This window comes from Perissodus microlepis, chromosome 11 (genome assembly GCF_051167445.1).
Source record: "Perissodus microlepis isolate ML-2025 ecotype Zambia chromosome 11, ASM5116744v1, whole genome shotgun sequence".
In the NCBI taxonomy this organism is placed as follows: Eukaryota; Metazoa; Chordata; class Actinopteri; order Cichliformes; family Cichlidae; genus Perissodus; species Perissodus microlepis.
The window spans coordinates 20,398,537-20,418,924 of NC_140471.1; the positions used below are offsets into that span (position 1 = coordinate 20,398,537).

The 20,388-nt window shown below is 40.8% G+C and overlaps 1 protein-coding gene across 1 annotated transcript; it reads left to right on the top strand.

The window, feature by feature from the left end:
* The first annotated feature begins 26 nt into the window (after nt 1-26).
* sec61b (SEC61 translocon subunit beta) lies at nt 27-3,042 on the top strand. Its single transcript, XM_084944131.1, has 4 exons — nt 27-173; nt 639-736; nt 1,620-1,724; nt 2,504-3,042. The coding sequence occupies exons 1-4, from the start codon at nt 171-173 to the stop codon at nt 2,589-2,591; spliced, it is 294 nt and encodes a 97-aa protein (XP_084800257.1). The 5' UTR covers nt 27-170; the 3' UTR covers nt 2,592-3,042.
* Nucleotides 3,043-20,388: the final 17,346 nt, after the last annotated feature.

The window sequence follows — 20,388 nt, forward strand, 5'->3', positions numbered from 1 at the left end:
GCCTACTTTGGTCTTGTGTTTTGCAGTCGTGTCCTTTTTAGACAAGCGTCAGCTTTGTGGGCTCTCTTCTCAAGTTTTTCACACACTGACTGTGTGCCGCTCCTCCGACGTGGACATCAGCTTGAAGAGCTCCAAAGCGTTTTAGCTCGCATCTGGACAAATAAAACAAAATGGTAAGCTCCTCAGATCTGACTGGAACGGCTACTACTGGTCACGCTAGCCTTGTCCACCGCATTCATTCAGCACTCAGCTGTTAGCTAGTATGCTAACGTTAGCTCATCAATTGTAGACGTGGCTCTTTTAACTACGAATTAAAGGGTCTCAAGACAAAGTTTCAGGCTATTGTAGTACTTAATTAAGTAAATGTTAAATATATGTGACTGCTTTAGAAGGAGATTTGGTGCTTGATGCTTGATAGTAACTGTATAAGTACCCAGCCAGAGTCTTTGTAATCTGATATAGACGTAATATACACTTTAAAGCCAAATATAACTTATTTATACACGAAGCATTTATTGAATCTCATGACAGAGTGCTGTAGGTTAGTTTTAGGTGTGAAAATGTAACAGATATGAGGGTTTGTGGTTGAATGCGCTGTAACATTGTCGTATATTTTAAACGTGCTGTTTATTTTCTAGCCTGGACCAGCAGCAAGTGCCACCAATGTTGGAGCCTCTAGCAGATCCCCCAGCAAGACAGTGGCTCCCCGTGCAGCAGGCTCCACAGTCAGACAGAGGTATGCATACACACACTTTATGCCATCAGCATTTTAAGCTGATGACAAAAGGGCACAGAGGGTGTCCTGAGGAATTGATAGATAATGCAGCCTTCATTGTCTCTACACCCAGTTTAACACCAGATTTTCTTCCACCATCCAGTGAGAGAATATCTTTTGTAAGAAAGATAACTGTGCTGCACAAACACCTTACAAAGCTTGCAATTACCCCTCTCTCTCACACACACACTCATTCACTCAGTAGTGACCCATCTATTAATGTCGTCATCCTGTGAATAGGTGTTGATAATTTGTGTGTGTGTGTGTGTGTGTGTGCGTGTGTGTGTGTGTGCACGTGTGTGTCCACGTGTGTGTGCACGTGCGTGCTCCTTCCCATAGATTAGAGCAGATAGATGTTATGCTGTTGGCTTAATCAGTGTGTAATCAGAGACTCACTGCTTCCTCTCAGACTCATTATTACCCATTACTACCACCATCTTCATTACCTCATTAACCTCTGTTTAATCTCATCCAAAGAATGAAGGAGCAATGACTCAGAGTGCTCTTTCATCAACAGCTGCTGTAACTATAATTAAATTCATAATAAGCCGTAGTGTATAATAGATCGCACTGTTGTTGTTGATTTTTTTTCCCCTCTTCTGGTGATTTATATATGGCAGCCTAAAAGAAGGTTTTGATTTGGTTTATACAGTTGAATAAAGTTAAAGTCTGATAAACTTTGCCAACAGTATGATTGACAGAAATTGTGTTGTGCTTGTTTTTTAAAATCTGGTTTCTTTTCCATTCTGGAAAAGTGTTGTAATGTGATGACATTTTTTAATTTTTTTAAGAAATAGCTGATTGTTGGTAGAATAAAAGATCGTTTTGCATCTGTGTTGCACAGGAAAGCTACCAGCAGTGGTACACGCAGCGGTGGCAGGACCACGGGATCTGCTGGCACAGGCGGCATGTGGCGCTTCTACACTGAAGACTCACCGGGACTCAAAGTGTAAGTATAGTTTATAAAAGTTTTATAGCCACAAACCAATCCAGCGTTTGACATTTTGACTTTCGTATACTCGCAACTCCAAAACTAATCCTCAGGATTTCCGACACTCGCCATGTTTAATGGTGGGAAATTGGCCAGACGTGACTCGGCAGTAAAGCAGTTGATGTATTCAGCCTAATAAGAGTGTGAGTGTATATACACACGTAATTATGTGAGGAAAGTACACATTTAGAAAACTCTCAAACTTATATTCTGCTCCATCCGCAATGCCCAACCCCCTCCAACAGCAGAGGAGGCGTCCTGCCTCCTGGCCATAGCCAGTCATTGGTTGATCAATGGTGCTGTGGTGGTTATTGAGTGCGTCTCTCCAGCAGTCGAAGGAGGGCACGCTCGTCGTATACAGTGCTGTATATCGAGTGCATGTTTGTTCCTGTGTTAGACGCCGGCCTCAAAGCTTCATTAAAGGATCCACTCTGAAAGGTCAACTCAATTACAGCCTTCTGACAGAGGGGGGAGGAAAGGTAGGGCCGCGGAGGAGAGGGTTGGCATGGCAATGCTTCTACTTAGCAATGCGCTCCTCCACCCCCCCACTCAGAGCCTCCTTCAGAGATGAGAGCCCCTTCCTTGTTTCTAAAACTCATCAATAAAATCAGCCTCTCCGCTAAGACTCGCACTCTGGTTAGGGTTACAGCAAAGTGTGTGTGTGTGTGTGTGTGTGTGTGTGTGTGTGTGTGTAAGAGAATCTGGTTATTAATCATCGTCTCATTGTTGTGTGACAGCGGTCCGGTGCCCGTGCTGGTGATGAGCCTGCTTTTCATCGCGTCAGTCTTCATGCTTCACATCTGGGGGAAGTACACCCGCTCTTAAGCAACCCTGGCCTGATGACCTTTGACCCTGCGCCTCAGTTTCTTAACTCTTTGGACCTGGACCAAACAACAAATGAACCACCATACCCTCCCCACGTCCTTTTCTCTGCTGTCACTACAAACACACAAATTGGATTTTTCTGTACACGATCTTCATCTGCGTCTGACTCTGGTGACCACCTTGTTGCGCCTTCCCATCACTGTGTGCATGTGTCACACATGATGGGGTGAATGGAGAGAAGCGCTGTCGCTGTCCCTTTCAAGCAGCAGGAGTAGCCTGTGTTCACTCCAATGCTGCATGAATTAAGTGCAGTGCCCAAGGACATAGTTGTTTTCAGGCCCCCCACCAACATTTCTCCCCGTAGCCTGAATTGCAATTTAATTTTTTTTTGTTAACAGCATTTGTACAAAATGTGATTGTATTATTGTACAATTAAAAAAGTAAAAATTAATGTGTGTGTTTTTTAAATTTAACCTTACTTTGTTTGACTAAAAAAAAAAATCTTTTGTTTTTCAAGTCATTTGAAGTTGAACGAGGCTTTTTGTACACTGAATGAGGGGACAAATATTCTCTGCCGCGTTGTTAGTGACAAGTGAAGTTTTCTCACTTTTAACCTTCTGTATCCATTACCAGACTACTGAAAGCCGTGCGTTTTCACAAAAGGCATTTACTAGTGTTTGTTTCGACTAAAATTAAAGCCTTGATGGTGCTTTTAGATGGATAAAAACAAGGATATTAAAACAGAAATTGAAATGTTAAGTGTTAAGTTTCACTGTGATTGGCAGTCCACTAAACACTTAAACAAATTCCAGCTACTTGTAATTTATCCGACTGAGGCTTTGGCTGTAATTCAGTAATCCTATTTCATGTTCTTTTTGCTAAAAATTACATTTAAGCTCATCCTTTACTCAGTTTTAATTGCGTATGCATGCTGTACATTTAGCAACTGCTTAAAAATTAAGTTTGAGTCGATGAAAGTTGGCTTTTTAAGTTTGGGTCTTACACCCGACTGCCAAAAGGTTGTTTTTGGTTTTATTTGTACTGGCGGCATTAAATGTGTCATTCTGCAGACTATAAAATCTATAAATACAGGCTGTCACTGTGTAAACAGTTGCAGAAATGCCACAAGGCAAACCTTTGAAATCATTTCAGAAATTAAATATGTTAGCATTCCTTCTTTCTGCCTGAATGTCTCTTTACATTTCGGGGCAATTGTCTTTGTGAATAAAGCTCGTATAGAAACCAGAGAAAATTTAATTACAAAAAACACAGCTTGCAATAAATTTTAATGTTGACCAAACCACTAATACGAATATGTACATCTTCATGATCACTAGATCCAAAATCTGTCCTAATTGCCACTCCTGTGAATTTGGCCCAGGTGTGTTATTTTCTTCTCCTGTAGGGGGCGCTGCAGACTACTTTCTGAGCGCCACTGGCTCAGTAGGTACGAACTCATAAAGCTGTTCTCTCTCTTAGGGACAAGCATGAACACATGTTACGCCTAAGTAGTGATTTATTTAGCCCGGGCGAAACATTTTAATGATATATATTTCTGTATGTTCTACAGCTACAGCTATACTTTATCATGTTGAGTAGATTTATATTGAAAGAATTAGATGAGATAAATAGCTGCAGACATCAGTTTAAACCATGAGGATCATTAAAAAGTGTATTTTCTCTGGTTTCACTGATGCTGAGAGACCATTACTGACAGCTGCAGGCTGGATGTTTTTGTACTGTAGAAGAAGTTTTGGTCCTACGTGCATCAGGAGGTTTATCTGCGTTGAATATGTAACCACCAGCTGGCATGGCCTTGTGTGTGTGTGTGTGAGTCTGTGTTAAACCTAGCATTCGTGTCCTTTTCATTAATTCATTCTGTTGCTATGGCTTTACTTTCCATAAGGCTTCCAGTTCTCGTGGCAAACTCAGGCACTATTGCCACATCACTCTCCCTTTCCTACACACACACAAACACGCACACTGAAAAATACACTCACAGACTCCACGGCCCAATTCACGGTGGCACAACACGGCAGTGAGCCAGAATAATTCAACATAATAATTAAATATGGAGGAGCCATGGTAAAGCTGTCCCTCAGGGTTCAGGAGTCAAACGGGCCCGAGTAGCAGTGTGTGTGAGCGCCGTGACCTGTAGTTTCAAACTCCTCCTGACACCATCCAAACACGTCAGCTCAGCATTTCACTCAGGGAGGAGAAGGAGGTAGCTTTTATCTGCTCATTGCTACTGCTAGAAAGGTCACTGCATGGTTCACATAGATCTGTAACCTTTGTATGTAAGGGCTAGTTTGTATACTGACAAATGAAACTGAATCTGTATTATAAATCAAAGAAACGCCATTAAAAAAAAGGCACATGAACATCCAAGTGCATCATAGGTCTCAAATTACCCCAAAAGAGTCCTGAAGGGACATTTATTAAACTGTAGCCTATTTCCGATTTATGTATTCCCACTGCATATCAGATTATCTGATACAAGATGTATGGTTCGCATTCATTTCCACTACATCAAACTTGTAATTACGTGCATCTGCATGCTTGTTAAGTTACAGTCAAAGCCTTTGTTTCCTGAACATGCACATGTGAAACGTGGTCTGTCTTGTGGAAAGAGGAGAAGGAAAGAAACGAAAAGAAGCTTTCTTCAGAGTGCTTCCTCCCTGTCTCTTTTTCACCAAAAACCCATTTCCTGTGAGAAAAAAAAACAACAAACCCACACACATGCGTTCACAGGGGATGGTCCCTTACACTGAGAGAGGTGAGAGAGGTGAGCACATGTAGATACGCACACTTGAGGAAACCTGTAAATAGGTCACATGTGTTTTCTGTTCTACATGACACATGCAGCTCGGGGCTTTGGCATGGAGGTGAAAGAAACAGTCTCTGAGCCCGTGTTGCTCTCCCGCTCGTCCATCGCACACATGCTCGTGCTCAGAGGTGTCCCACCGCGCAGGCAAACACAGATTTGGGGATTTCAGGTGCAGCTAAAGGCTTGTGATTGAAATTTGTCCTTCCTTTATAAGACTAAAAAAATATTCTTTACACAAGAGTAAAACTTTCAGCACATTTACATTTTTTCCAGATTTTATTGAAAATCATGCAGGGTAATTGTATAGTCAGGGCAAATAAAATTAAAACATCACAGAATTGCTTTGTTTAGCAAAAATGTAAGAAACCGCCCTTTTCAGGCACAGTTCTTCTACTTGACGTTTACTTTGCTTCCAGCCTTCAGTCCAGTCTACACTGAGGTAGCTGCATGGAGTGGAGTTCTTGCTTCTCTTTTTTGGGGGGTCTTCGTCTTGCAGTATAATGAACGCCTGGCTAATTAGGTTGTGTCACTGAAAAATACTGGAGAAGATCTGTTGAGAGTGAAGTGAAGGCCGCCGGAATGACGTGGACCCAGCTGAAGAGAACGACCCAGAACACAGTCCATTGGCGTGGTGTTGTTGCGGACCTATGCTCCACCAGGAGTCTACAGGAAAATTGAATTGACTGAAAAATACAATGTTAGGCCTTTGGGTTAGCCGTTTGCTTTAGACAAGTTTAGATACCATCAAGCTTCTATGTTTAACAGTTGGTGTCACAACAGAAGAAGGACCATTTTTAACCTCTTCAATAGTATTTATTAGTCTAGAAGACTTTCTTCCAGTCTCCATTAACACACTATTTGGTGCCCAGGCAACCATATTTTGTTCGTTTTTTAACACTTTTTTTTATTGACACAAAAATTGCAGAACTTGCAGCACAAAGTCTTTTGTTCACAGCTGAAAAAGAGTGAAACCAAGATTTCCTTGCTTTGAAAACTGCTGAGCTTGAAGCTGTCGTCCTGACAGCCACCTATCACGTGATCGACTGTCTCTTGAAACTTGTCTTCTAATTCTGTTGTGGTTTCGGATTGACTGGAAAGCCTTCTGTCGGAGTTTCCTCCAATTCCTTTTCGATTGTAGTCACCTGGCTTTCTTTGTATTTGATTCTAAAGGAAAATGCTTAACTTTCAGTGGTTCTAACGATCTGACCATATGCATTTCTCTGCAAAAATCAAGACTCATTTGAGCTTGCATCGTTTTTTAAATCTTCTGTCGTCCCATTTTGGTGAGCTCGTGTGAATTCTGTTTGTAGCTGATGCTTCAAGATTCAACGTGTTGTGCGTTAAGAGATGATCTTCTACACAGCTTGGTTGTAATTAGTGGTTATTTGAGTTACTGTTACCTTCCCGTCAACTCCAACCAGTCTGACCTCTGACATCAACAAGGCGCTGAGAACTGACGCTTATTGGAATTTTCTCTTTTTCGGACGATTCTCTGCAACAGGGTCAGAGATGGCTGTGTGAGAAAGTAGGTCCAGAAGATAAGCAGTTTCTGAAATACAGTTTGAACTTAAGCAGGTCATCTCGGCTATGTCTACATGCCTAAATGCTTAGTTTTCCACCATGTGATTGGCTGATTAGATTTTTGCATTCACAAGGGGTTGAACAGTTGTATCTAAAAAGTGGCTGGTGAGTGTACTCATGCCTACAGACAGAATCACTTAAAATGCTAGGATATAAGGATATAAGTTACAGTCTATTCTAACAGTGCTTTGACAGACAGTCTGAAGAAATCAATAACGTTTGGGACACATGTATTAGCTTCCAAATTGTAATTTTTGTCCACTGTTTATTAATATAACTCAGAAATCTGCATTGTTCTTTAGCTTTTGGTGATCTAAACTCTGTTTATAACCTCTTGAACCACTTCGGGTCATTCACTTCACTTTAACTGTTGAAATTTCAATAAAACTGGGGGTGTTCGGAAACTTTTGACCAGCCGTGCATGTCAGGTATGAGCGTGTGTGTGCATGTGCGTACTTTTTGAGCAGATCACATGGTTGATAAAGCGTGCAATGGCTGGACGGGCGGATAGAATCGATCCAGACTTTTTGACCAAGTAAATCCTGAAGGATGTCCCAAAAAACTGAGGACTGGAAGAGGTTATACTGGGACACCTGTGACAGGTAATGGCAAATGTCTGAAAACTGCTCACAAGCCAGTGGGCAAGCTCACTTTTAGGTGTATTGTTTTAAGTAAAGGTGATATCCCATTTTGCCCTGTATTATCATTATTATTTCTATTTGTATGTTTTACTGACTTTCCATACTGTTACTGAATTTTAAAAAAAAGAATAAAGGAATAATAAAAATAATATAAGATAGTACAGGAATGAGAAAAACCTGTCGTTTTATATAATCTGCATTGTTATGAATGAGATTGCATCATAATATTAACTATTCATACATACTATAACTTGTGACCTTTAGAGTTTGTGCCAGTTTAATATCTTATTGACTTCATCATTAATTTCACTTGTGCTCTTTACCATTATGTGCGCTACTTTTATGATACTTTTTTTGTTATTATCCACTTTAAAGCACACTTTGTAGACCTAAATCTTTACACCAGTGCCTGGAAATTCTTCCAGAATAAAGCATTTTTACTCATAGCAAATGCGTGCAGCTGCTGTGATCATAAGACCGGTGACTAGCGTAGCAGTCAATTGGTCAAACATTTTGTTAATGGCCAGTGATCAGTAGCACAGTCTGATCTGCTGAAAGGTGAAAACTTGTTCGCTGTAAAATAATCTGACTCCATATTCTACCATCCACGGCTCAGGGCTGATGTCACGCGTGCTGTATATGGGTCGGGTAGGTGGGTGGGGGGATTGAAGCTGAGAAACTGAGAATTTGTGAATGTGTATATGTGAGCCAGCTCGACCCTCCCTGATCCTTCTGGACTTAGATCTACCTTCAGAGAAATAGGAGCGTCAGGGTGAGAGCCAACACTTAGTCAGCATCTATCAGTACCTCATCTCTCTCTCTCTCACTCTAACCCTCCTTGTGACACACACTCACCTCGTGCTCAATGCATGAAATGCGAAAGACATAATAACTCATATCAGATTTGATTAAAACTTACTTAACCAGTGCTGTATGTGTAGGAATAAAAGCAATATGTATATATAACTATTTAAAGTCAGAAGTGATTTTTATTAGGTTCTAATTATTGTGATAATTTTTGATGATTTGCATAGAGGAGTAAGACATCTCACTGCATTCTGCAACATTAAATAAACGATATTCGATACTGTTCAATATTAGTCACGAATCTGCTTCTAAAGCACTTCTTTCCCCCTCAATTTAGAAATAGCTATGTTTTAAGATTAAAAGAAACGGTCTACTCAACTTGCTCTTCAGCACAGATAATATGAGACAAAAGTATATGTACGTTAAAAAAAAACTTTGCTTCTGTTCATTATAAGCAAAATCTCAAAAACAAGATTTACCCACAAAGATCTATTCAGAGAAAATGTCCTGTTGCATGCTGGCCATTAAAAGTGGCATGATAAGGAATTGTGATGTATCAAATATATATGATCCAGGACAGAGAGGGCAACATCTGTGTAAAAGAAAGACAATGTTAGCAAAAGGAGAAATATGAAATACGAGACAAGAACTTGTCTAAAAATAGAAACACAAGTCAAATAGAAAAAGGAAATTGAGATCTTCAACGATAAAACTCCAACCGTCGAGTTAAAAGCACAAGGGAAAGAAGACAAATATACCTGGAGTTAAAAGAAATAGAAGTAGAGCAGAAAGAAGCTGTGAAACAAAAAGAGATGAAGGAGCACAGGGTGCTGAAGAGAGATATGAATAACTACAGGAAGATGGAAACAAGTGGAGACAGTCGATGGTGGGAGAAAACCAAAAGAAATTTAACAGGTCTGTTGCGATTTAACAGGATGGAACAATGTGGAGGCTCAACTACACATATCAAGATCAGAGCTGAATAAAACTTTAAAGGAGCAGCAGGAAACCAAGCGCTGCTTTCTGATGAGAAGGCAGCAAGTGCAGGGCGAGGGATCAGCTGCCATACAGACAAAAAAATGAAGCACAGGCAGACAGTGATTAATAAAACACCACTGCTCAGCACGCTGTACCGACATTTTATTATAGTCCTAATGTTTTGCTTGTCTATGATTGCTGTAGCAGGCATTTGCGGGGGGGGGGTGAGACGACAGGGTATCCCGACACAGAGGAATTTTGGTCTCAGTGACCTTTTCACACACATCCCCATCAGCAGGATGTCAGGCCAGATGATGCCCCGCGTGATTGCCACAAGCACAGAGAGCCAACTGGGCTGTGATGTCATAAACATGTATAACCCTCCCCGCCTCGAAAGCCCCCACCTCATCTCACCTCATTCACTTAACACCCAGCAGTGGAGCAGATCAGAATGGACTCTAAGGGACACGGTGGATGAGGCTGGGCTAATTTAAGGAGGAGGGTGGGGTGACTGGGGGTGAAACCGTTGCACTGAGTGTCTCAGATGTCAGCCGTGTGCTTTATAATATTAAAGACGCGTGGGCCATGTGTGAAAGGGTGTGTGTAGCCATGTGTTTTGTAACTGTGTTGTTTATGTGCAGTGTATTTTTAGGTGACTGTATTTTCCACTCCTTGTGCAGCGCTCCAGAGCAGGGAGAGGTGAGGAGGAGGGAGGAGAAGCAGGGGGGACTGTACAGTAAATGAGGGTATCACCTGGTTCTTATATAACAATGTTCTTCAATAAAATATTTTAGGCCACACATAATTTAATTTATAGTTCATTTGTACTTCTGTGTCTTGATAATATGTATTTATTAGTATTTACTGAATGTCTAACATGTTTGTGGATAAATTTGGGAATAAAGCTTCTATCTCTCTCTCTCTCTCTCTATATATATATATATATATATAGAGAGAGAGAGAGAGAGAGAGAGAGAGATACATATAGATACATGTATAGATATAGATATATATCATCCTAAGCATACCTTGTAGATAATTTTGCCACCTTCCCTTCTTTTATTGAGTCAAATATTACTGTGTGTTTTCATTTAAGCCCACAGTTGTGGCAAAAACTATTTACATACTTTTGTATATAGGAATATATATGTCGATCCAAGTCTGTGGCAATTTGTTAATTATTCATGACAGCATTCAGGATATCTGTTTCTTTCTTTTGCTGTCTGTCCCAAAACCATCAAGCTTGCAGACTGCAACCGTGTTGGTTTTGTGGTCTGTGATTTCATAAGCTTTCCACATGACGAGCACGAGAGCTGCTGCACTGATGAATGAAGAAAGCAGTCGCATACAATGAGAGCAGGCTTCAGTCACATCCACTGGACAAACACTGAACATGACACTCGCACATAAGTAATGAATAACTTCACTCGCTGCCGACTCCAGCTATAAATTAGAGATGATTAAACATCATCTATCTCGGCCGCTGTGCTTACCATTCATCTAAATGCTTTCCTAAAGGGCTGTTTTAAAACACTGTCCGGTAGGTTTCTCTTAAATTAAACCTGCTATTAGAGAGGAAGCCGGCTGTAAACACAACACTGACATATCAGGCTACCGTATAAGGCTGTTACAAAACGGTCACCAGTTTACACATTCAGCAGGTATGGAGCAGTGTTTGTGTTTACCACACAGTGGCCTCCAGGCCTGAAAAATGATGTGAAAGGGCCAAAAACCGCACTTCCGCTAATGACCACTTAAAGGCTTGTTTCCCAAATTAAATTACACACCATCAGGCAGAAATAAACACACCAATGGTCTGGTGCTAATAATTATCTTGGTCTCTATAATTACATGTACAGGTATAATTCTAACTTCCCCCTTCATAAAAACTGCACATGGTTACATTTTTTATTCATCCCCTTCTTAGATTAATGTTTGAAGTTAGGATTAAGATGGGTGCGCTGAATAAGCACAATGAATTTTAGCCGCTAGTTTTTTGATAACTGCAGTCACTCAACTAAATATACTGACTGTGTCTGTATGGCTTGTGCTTACTGAAGCATTTCTAATTCTGCTGATTTTTTTGCAAATAACATGGCTCCTTTAATTTAGTTAATATAGGTTAGTGCACCTTTAAGGGTAAATTCAAAGTCATTAATTCTTTACCAACCATAAACACACATTTTTTGGCATGCAAACATCATTGTGTAGCCCCTTTATGTTTGAATCGCAGAATGAGTAATTTGCATTTTGTAGCTGTCACATTCATTCAGCTATGTACATCAGACAGGTTACTGCATGCTATGTGTATGCATGCAGCAGGTGAGGTGAACATTGGGCCATCCCAGGTTTTCAGAGAGCGGAAGTCCTTATGGAACAGAGACATAGTGTGCATCACGTTCTCATACACGGCATACCCCAAGAGTCAAATATAAACCAACATATGACCAACACTGATGCTTTGTTTGTGGATGAATCTCATGATTTTATGGCCACCGTGCTCGGATGATTTTATATAAAAGACTTTTACGAGTATTTCTTGCATTTCACTTTTGGCCACGTGGATGCGAGGAATGCTTGCTGAACTCATTTACAAACTGCAATGTTATTCATAATTCTCCAGCACAGACAACACTCAGCTAACCTCTCAGTAAGTATCTTGCTGTGAGCCAGCAAGCAGCAGCTGCATTTTTGACACACTACCCTGACTTATATGAATGAGATAATTGAGCTTGTCCCCTCTTATTGAGTGAAACTGTCATTATTATCCAACCTACACATCTCTTTCCCCATCAAGCTGCTGTACACTTGAGTAGAGAGTTCATGTTTAACATTCAACTGTAAATCAGGAGTAGTATTTCAGAGAGGGGGTCTTACAGGCATGAGCATGTGTAGACACATGAGAGCCCGGCAAGCAAAAGGCAAGCCAAGTCCACCATATCTAATGTCTTGTAGTTTACATGTTAGGTAAGGAGTGGCTTTGTCAGGGTGGTTTGAGAGGAAAGAAAAGGGGAAACTTCCAGTCTATGACGGTACTTGCATACTTCATACTTGCATAGTGTCTAAATTTTGGCAAGGTCATGTTGTAAATCATGTCGATCATATGTGCTTGATACATTATTGAATTATTACTCAAGTTCTGTTCATTCATAAATGCACAAGTCCGTTTTTATATAGTTTAATTACTTTGTAACAGCTTAACAGACTGATAAAGAGGCCCAGCTCTGACAGTACCCTAGACTCCATAGAGGAGGTGAGTGAGAGGAGGATGTTAGCTATGCTGATGTACTTTATAGACAACACCTCCCACCCCCTGCACGAGACTGTGGAGGCCCTGACCAGCAATAGACTTTGTAGGACACACAGGTCGAAGTGTGTAGACAGAGGAAACATGCAATAGTTACCGGCAAGAAAAAAATAACAATAAAACTTGGTCACACTTTCTATTACAGCTCGGTAATAAAGTGGTAATAGTAGGGTAATAAGGCCAAAGCAAGAACATAATAATGTGGTAATTTCTAAGTTATTACCACTCAATTACCAAAGCAATAGTCAGTTATTATCATGGTGGCAACATGGTTAAATTGAGTAAATTACTGTATTTAGCAACAGTAAATAGTAGAAATTGATTTATTTGTATTTATTTATAAACATTTCTTTTTACTTTTACATTTTTGTAATATAGCCTTAATTTCCCCAGTGTGAGATTAATAAAGTCTATGTCTATGTCTACAGTTAAGTTCAGCGTTTCACACTTTTATTAGCATAGAAAAGCTAAAGTTCTGCTAAACCAGTTGAACATTATTTTCTTTTTTGAAATAAAATCTTTGTTTAATGAAATATTTTCAGCATCACAGGGTTTTTAAGTGAAACTATGAGAGAATTTTAAAAGTGAAAATGTTTCTTTGGGGAAACCACGAACAATTCACACGCTGTGCTTCATATATTTATACTCACACTTGCTTTCAAATGCTTTCATACATGTCAGAAACTGAGCGTGGAACCCAGTACACCGAGTACACCAGGATATTTGATAAATGCTCAAATGAAATGCCTCAAAGTTGTACATATTTGCAGCAGTTACTCTTCACAACTTCCTCATCCTCGTCCTTACACCTCACTGCTCTGGGCTCCCGCTCAGCCCCGCTGCTCACCAGTTGCTCGCATGAATTAATGGATGAAAAGCAGGGCAGGTAAAACAAACCCACAGTTACAATCTGCTGGGGCAGAAAAAAATGCAGACTTGCAGATTCTTCTCACAGACTTTTGTCACGGTGAATGACTGATGACAGTAAGCACGATACACATGGCAGTTGAGGCATATGTGTGTGTTAGCCACGAGCTCAGGACTTGAGCCGTTTCTCTATATATTATTAAGAGGCTGAGAAATACACGAAAACACTGAAGCTCGTCTTGTTTAGCAGACAACTCGTTATTCTTTGATGAGAGTGTTTCATATTGATGACTGTGTTGTGAGTCAGTGATTTGAAGCCAAAGAGGAATAACTTTTATTCCACTTCTTGTTTCGGGAACTTAATGACCTTTCGCATGTGCTCACATATATGGTTTAACAGTTAGACTGGATTAGTCACAGATTTAAGAGGTTAAAGACAGATAAGCACAAGCTTTGAAGTCCTGGCTCCAAGTTATAGTTGGATGTCACATCTAATATCATCACATAGACAGTGAAGCTCTATTATTCATGAGATCAATGCTGAGATTCAACCAGGCCTGATATATGGCAACCTGCCCCCCTCCACCCCTCCGGCTCTTCCCTCAATCCCTCCCTATGAACATGATAACTGAGGGTGTTCACCTCCAGAGATGACAGAGACCGAAGTGGAAACCAGCGCCTGGCTTGAGTGTGCAAGGAATGTGGAGGAGAATGAGGCGGCAGGGCACAGGGTAACAGTGCTGGGTGAATGGAAGACATCAGAAGCATTAGCAGGGAAGAATAAACTTGCTGAATGCTACCCACTTTGTAGATAAATATCAAGTTCCTTTGTTTGAAAAGACAGGTTTGTTTTAGAGATGCATAACTTTAAACGTTTTCTTTTTTTCTTTGAATTTCATTACAAATTAAGGGATTTCACAACTTTGGGAAAATATAAAGATATGTTATCTGTCTATCTTACAATGTTCTACATTTATATTACATTAAATAAATCAACAACTCTGTAAAAGTCAGAGTTACTCAGATATTAAAAGAACAATATTATAATTCCTTTCCACGAATACTCCCACGCTCAGCGTTCCACCTACACACAAATATTTGTATCTTTCCATGTGGAAAACACGTGTGCCAGGAGCCAGACTGACAGGAAATATGCCTGCATGCTACAATATGCCTCCAAAGCGTCAATGAATATGCTGACCTTTCAGTACAATAACCTCACACCATGTGAAAATATCATCTGGGAAGGCCTGCTGTATCAAATACTATAGAAAATGGCATTAATGCCACACTTGAGTTTTGGCGCTGATAATGGAAACAGCGATGGGATCTCAAAAAGCAACGCATTTTGCCACCATCTAAAGTAACTCAAGAACAGATGAGAAGCAAAGTCCTTGACATCTATCAATCTGGAAAGCGCTACAAAGACATTTCTACGGCTTTTGGACTCCAGTGAACCATAGTGAGAGTCATAATCCACAAATGGAGAAAACGTGGAACAGTGGTGAAGCTTCCCAGGAGTGGCCGACCTACCAAAATTACTCCAAGGGTGCATGGATGACTCAACCAGAAGGTCACAAACGAACACAGAACAACATCTAAAGAACTGCAGGCCTGACTTGTCTCAGTTAAGGTCAAAGTTTATGATTCAACAATAAGAAAGAAACTGAGCAAAAATGGCATCCACAGGAGAGAGTTCCAAAGCAAAAACCGCTGCTGACCAAAAAGATCACACAGGCTCACATTTGCTAAAAAATATTCTGTGGATGGATGAGACAGAGGTTGAACTTTTTGGAAAGTCTGAGTCCCGTCACATCTGGTGCACAATTTTCACAGAATTTTATAAAAAGGGCATCAAACCAGTGGTGCAGTCGAGTTATCCACGAGGACAATGATCCAAAAACTCAAGCAAATCCACCTCTGAATGATTCAAAAAGCAAAATGAAATGGCGTAGTCAATGTTTGGACTTAATCCAGATTGAAATGTCGTGACTTTAAACAGACAGTTCTTACGCTCAAAAACCCCAAAGTTGCATTAGTTGCATTATCTTTAATTATCTGAAACATTTAAGTGCGATAAATGTGCAAAAAACTTTGAAATCTAATATGAAAGAAATTAAAAAGAAGGAGAGAGTTGTACACACATTTTTGCAGACTATTCCTGTGTAAACTGCCTTAATAATCAAGTATTAACTGGGTTTTATATCAGTATCTTATACCCATGTTGCCCTTACCCTGAGAACTACAACCCAGAGGCCCTGGGAACTACAACATCAGCATGTCTGTGTGTCAGCGGCCTTGGCTGTGACGCCTCTGAAAGAGTGCGTATGTGGTGGTCTGAGCTTCCTGTGCTTGGACGCACGGGCAGTGATGTCGGCGCACAGGCTGCAGCCGTGGTCAGTGAAGTCGGGCTGAGGTTTGGGACTGTGTGGAGCTGCAGCAGCTGGAACAGACTCCCGAGGGAGAGCTGAGAAAGTGGCCACAAACCTCCCCCCAAAGGACTCAGCCAGAGCCGGAGAGAGGGGACGACCCTGAGTGCAGCATGTTATTAGTGGATGTATTGTGATGCTACTCTCTCTTTGTGCGCCGCGTTGTTCTACGTAGTCGCTAAAATCATCTTGTCTCTGTTTGACCGTGTGTGTGCAGCATTGCGCACAGGAAGCAGTGGTGACGCTGTCACACCGCCCACCATAGATATTACAATGGAAGGCACGAGAAACTCAGCAACCCTACACACCTTCTGCCCTCCAACACACACATGGAAAACTACCGTAGAGCTGTGCTGTGGTTGCACTGGCCAGCTGGTGGGTATATTCACTAACGTGGCTCAATAAAGGCTGAGTCAGGACGCGTTCATCTTTGTATGTGTGTGTGTCTGTGCGTATGTGTTTGAGGACAGTGAAGGGATGATGGCAAAGCAAAGTGGTGCACACACTCGGATGCATCTCTCTTGACACGTGTGAGGATAAACATTAATTTACTTGACTGACGTTAACACCCTGTTGAGTAAACAGACACCCTAACACACACAACTGCGACAACGTACGACAACCCCTGCACCTCAGGTCCATCTGAAGCCATCTGGTGAGCGACGGAAGGCCCAACAAACAGCACCAGCTCAGGGTTCAGAGCAGTCTTGCTACATCTCTCCCAAACATATAAAACATACCAGTACTGTAGTTTAATGGCCCCTAAATTGTCAACAATGCTCATTGTCATGCTCCACGGGGAAAGAAACGGCAAGACACAGGTCAGATAAAAAATGTTAGCACACTGTCACCCTTAAGGCCAAAGACTGAAATCCACTGTTGCCAAACTTGTGGCTACATAAAACTGTTTGCTTGCCAAAATGTACATCCTGGTCAGAAATGAGGGCGGTACATTCTCTCCGTCCTGAGCCAGATAAAGTCCAAATGGGGAAGCAGTGACTCGGTACAAAGTCCTTCAACTCCTTTGACACAATATTAGAACACAGTAAAGATGAGGAGAAGAAAAGCCAAAAATTATAAATCATAAGTCCACAGTAGTTGGTCGTAATAAACTGCATACAAAAACTCTAGTAACTGGGAAGAGATCTGTTGCAATGACACCTGGCTCCAGGTTCTTGTGCTTAGTTCCAAAGTCATGACATATTAAAACAGTGTTTTAGATTAAACATAACATTATTTTAGATAAAGTACAGGAAAGAGTAAAACATTTACCATCAAGGATGAAGAAGATTAAGTAATACTGCATGACCAACTCAATAATATCTTGAGCTGAAAAGTGAAGCCATTGCAGATGTGCCAAAAAAATTGCAGTTTGTCTGGTGGCCACTTGAGACTTGCCCCAAAAGCACATGAATCCCCTTTAACTTCCATCATGAAATGTTCAATTTTACAGCATTAAAAAGCAGATTTACAGCCTGGTACAATAAATGTTTGGGCTTCTATGGATAGTTCCCCCTTTTCATGATAACTATGTAGGGGGCTGACACCTCTCACTGTCAGCAGATACAGTCATGTGAAAAGTTCCATAGGACTTTATACAGTCCTGTGATAAACTAAGTATACCCTTCAAGTTCATGCACAGTTAGGAAACGACTGAACAAGTATGGCATATCAGGAAGTGTTGCCAGGATACATGGATACAATTTTGTTTTCTGTCATATATTCACTGTTACAGAGTTGAATCTTCATATTTAATTTTGCCAAAGCAATCCCTGTGAGCCAAAAAAAACAGTATTTAGACTTTCTTGTCAAGGAGAGGGGAAATCCTTTGTATTTTATCTTGGTACACAACACAGAAGAACCACCCACCACCGGCTGTTTAAATGTTTAGTTTGTGAGGGGCAGCTGATCAGAAGAAAACTGGCTCAAAGTAGCTGTGAAATGGTTTGTTTTGGACAGTGGATGAACTGATTGGCTGCACTAAGGCCCAGGTAAGGATAAGGATTACTTATGATTATTTAAGTAAATTACACAAATGAAAAAAAATGGAGGGTAAAATGAGCATAACAGGTTCCTTTAATCAAAACAGGATTGATGTGGTGTATACTTTCTGTTCCTGTTTACCAATTGAAACGTTATTGTGGTTATTGCTGCACAAATCAGTCATGATTTCATCTGCACACTTTGTATACTAGATTCAACTGCACACAACGAACTGAACCAGCGTCTCAATAAAAACAGTGATTTGCAGTGAGCCGCAGGCAGGGGGATTACAAAAGCCTCAATATGAAAACAGCTTATTGAGGCAAAAAAAATACTCTGAGGGCAAAAAATGTTAAAAACTCTCACATGAATGGCCCAGTGGGATTTTGTAATAGTGTGAAGCAAGCATAAGCATTTAGTATCTTCCCCACCTCCCAGGCAAAAGCTGATCAAAACACTGAGTTTTGGACGTCATGATTACATGAGAGAATGTGTGTCGGCACACTGTGTGCAGCTCTTGCGTGTGTTCCAAAAAGTCTAAGAATTTTGTTTTTACTCCTCATAAATTCCTGAACAAATGTGATCAGATGCGTAAATCGGTTAGTGAGGGCTTGTGATGTGTACACTGGCAGACACAGTGAAACCGTGCAGAGTGGGATTATGCATCAGAAACCCGGGAGGCAAAGGAGTGCGTGCCTAAACCCCAGTCGCATTATTTGTCCTTCTTCTCATCTACGGCAAACTCATCACACGAACTACAATCATTGTGCTTTCTAGATTTGTACTTCTCTTAAATTTAAATGTATAATTTATAATCAAACAATTAAGTTAACTGATCATCAATATATGTGACCACCTCTGCAAATGGAGAGGTTTTGGCAGTTTGCAGGTTTGGAGCATTCAGGTGTGTTAACACAATGCCACTTCATGAAAGGTTCATGACAGATAAAAGGGGAGATGTTTGTCCGTTGCAACCACGGGACCTGATCGTCTTGCAGTCACTGAGTCGACCATGAACTCCTCTGTATCACAAAGTATTCTAGAGTCACATGTGACGCCATGTGTCATGCAACAGAACAATGATCCCAAGCACAGCAGCAAATGAGAAAGAAAAGAATGAAGATGTTGCAGTGGCCCGGTCAGGCTAATGGCTATCATCCAATCAACTTTATTCAAATGCTCCAGCTCAGCCAATTAAATGTTATTAAATGTTATGCAAATATCCCGAGAGTTCATCATCCAAATGCAAGAGATGTTGATCATTGAGGTGAATAATCAACCTGGTGTGTACAAACAAAGTCACCACTGCCAATCAAAACTAGCTAGCTTACTTCGTAATGATTGGTTACTGTTGCTACGGCAACTGCGCAAGTAAAGATATCTCCCAAACGTTAGGAAAGCTCACCGTCAGACTCTGAAGCATCACATCTGTTGCTTCTGTGTGAATCCTGCTAGGAGTATCAGAGCGCCTCAAACAAAGGATTTCCAACTACATTTATACTCTTAAAACCAGCAGTTACTCTGGTCTTAATGGGGACTTTGACGCCTCATGTTCTTGGACCTAAATATTTTTGTAATGTGCTGTGGCTTCAGTGTATTTGTCTATTTTATTACTTTCTTGTGTCCACACTACACTGCATTAGACAAGTGTTTTTAAGAGTCTGTCACTGGGCTTTGTAATTCCTGACTGATGCCCTTAAAGGCAGAAATGCTGTACTCACCTCTGCAGAAAATGGGCCATGTACTTGTAGTGTTGCGGGCCTGTGAGTAGTGAAGCTGTAATTGCTCTGTTGGTATTTTTGTACCTCTACTAGAGGACTTTTTTATGTTTCTTTACATTTCTTATTTCCCCTTTTGTTTTCCATGAGTACCGGTGGGTTCGGTTTGAGGGATACCAGCAGAGCTCCAGTTGTTTCCTTTTTTCTAAACTTGAAGTTTTGTTGAAAAGTATCAGCGGTACAGCTGAAAACCTGATGTGATCAAAACTAAGCAACAAAAAAGTTTGCCTGGAAAACAGCTGGATCACTGCAGTTGCCACTCTGCCACTGAGAATGACAAAGATCCTCAGTGAAGAACAGGTTTCACATCTCTCTGTAAATTTGAAGTGCAACTTATCAGAAATACATATTTCAGTCCAACTTTAACACCATCTTAGCATCACTGGATGATGACAAAAAGGTTTTTTGCATTGATTTCATTTTTAAATGAGGTGTTTTACAATGATATGCAGACACAGATGGCACATTTTGCTACCTTTTACAAAGGCTTTTTCTTCCATCCATGGCCAGGAAGCTTGAAGAACACTCGACAGAGGGGAGCTTCCTTTACTGAGTGTAGATTTTCAGGTCTGACACTTCTTTTGTCCAATTTCCTTATA

Excerpts from the sequence above, each read along its gene's own strand:
- sec61b (XM_084944131.1), top strand. Across the intron at positions 737-1,619 it reads GGCTCCACAGTCAGACAGAG|GAAAGCTACCAGCAGTGGTA; the intron begins GTATGCATACAC and ends TGTGTTGCACAG. Across the intron at positions 1,725-2,503 it reads GACTCACCGGGACTCAAAGT|CGGTCCGGTGCCCGTGCTGG; the intron begins GTAAGTATAGTT and ends GTTGTGTGACAG.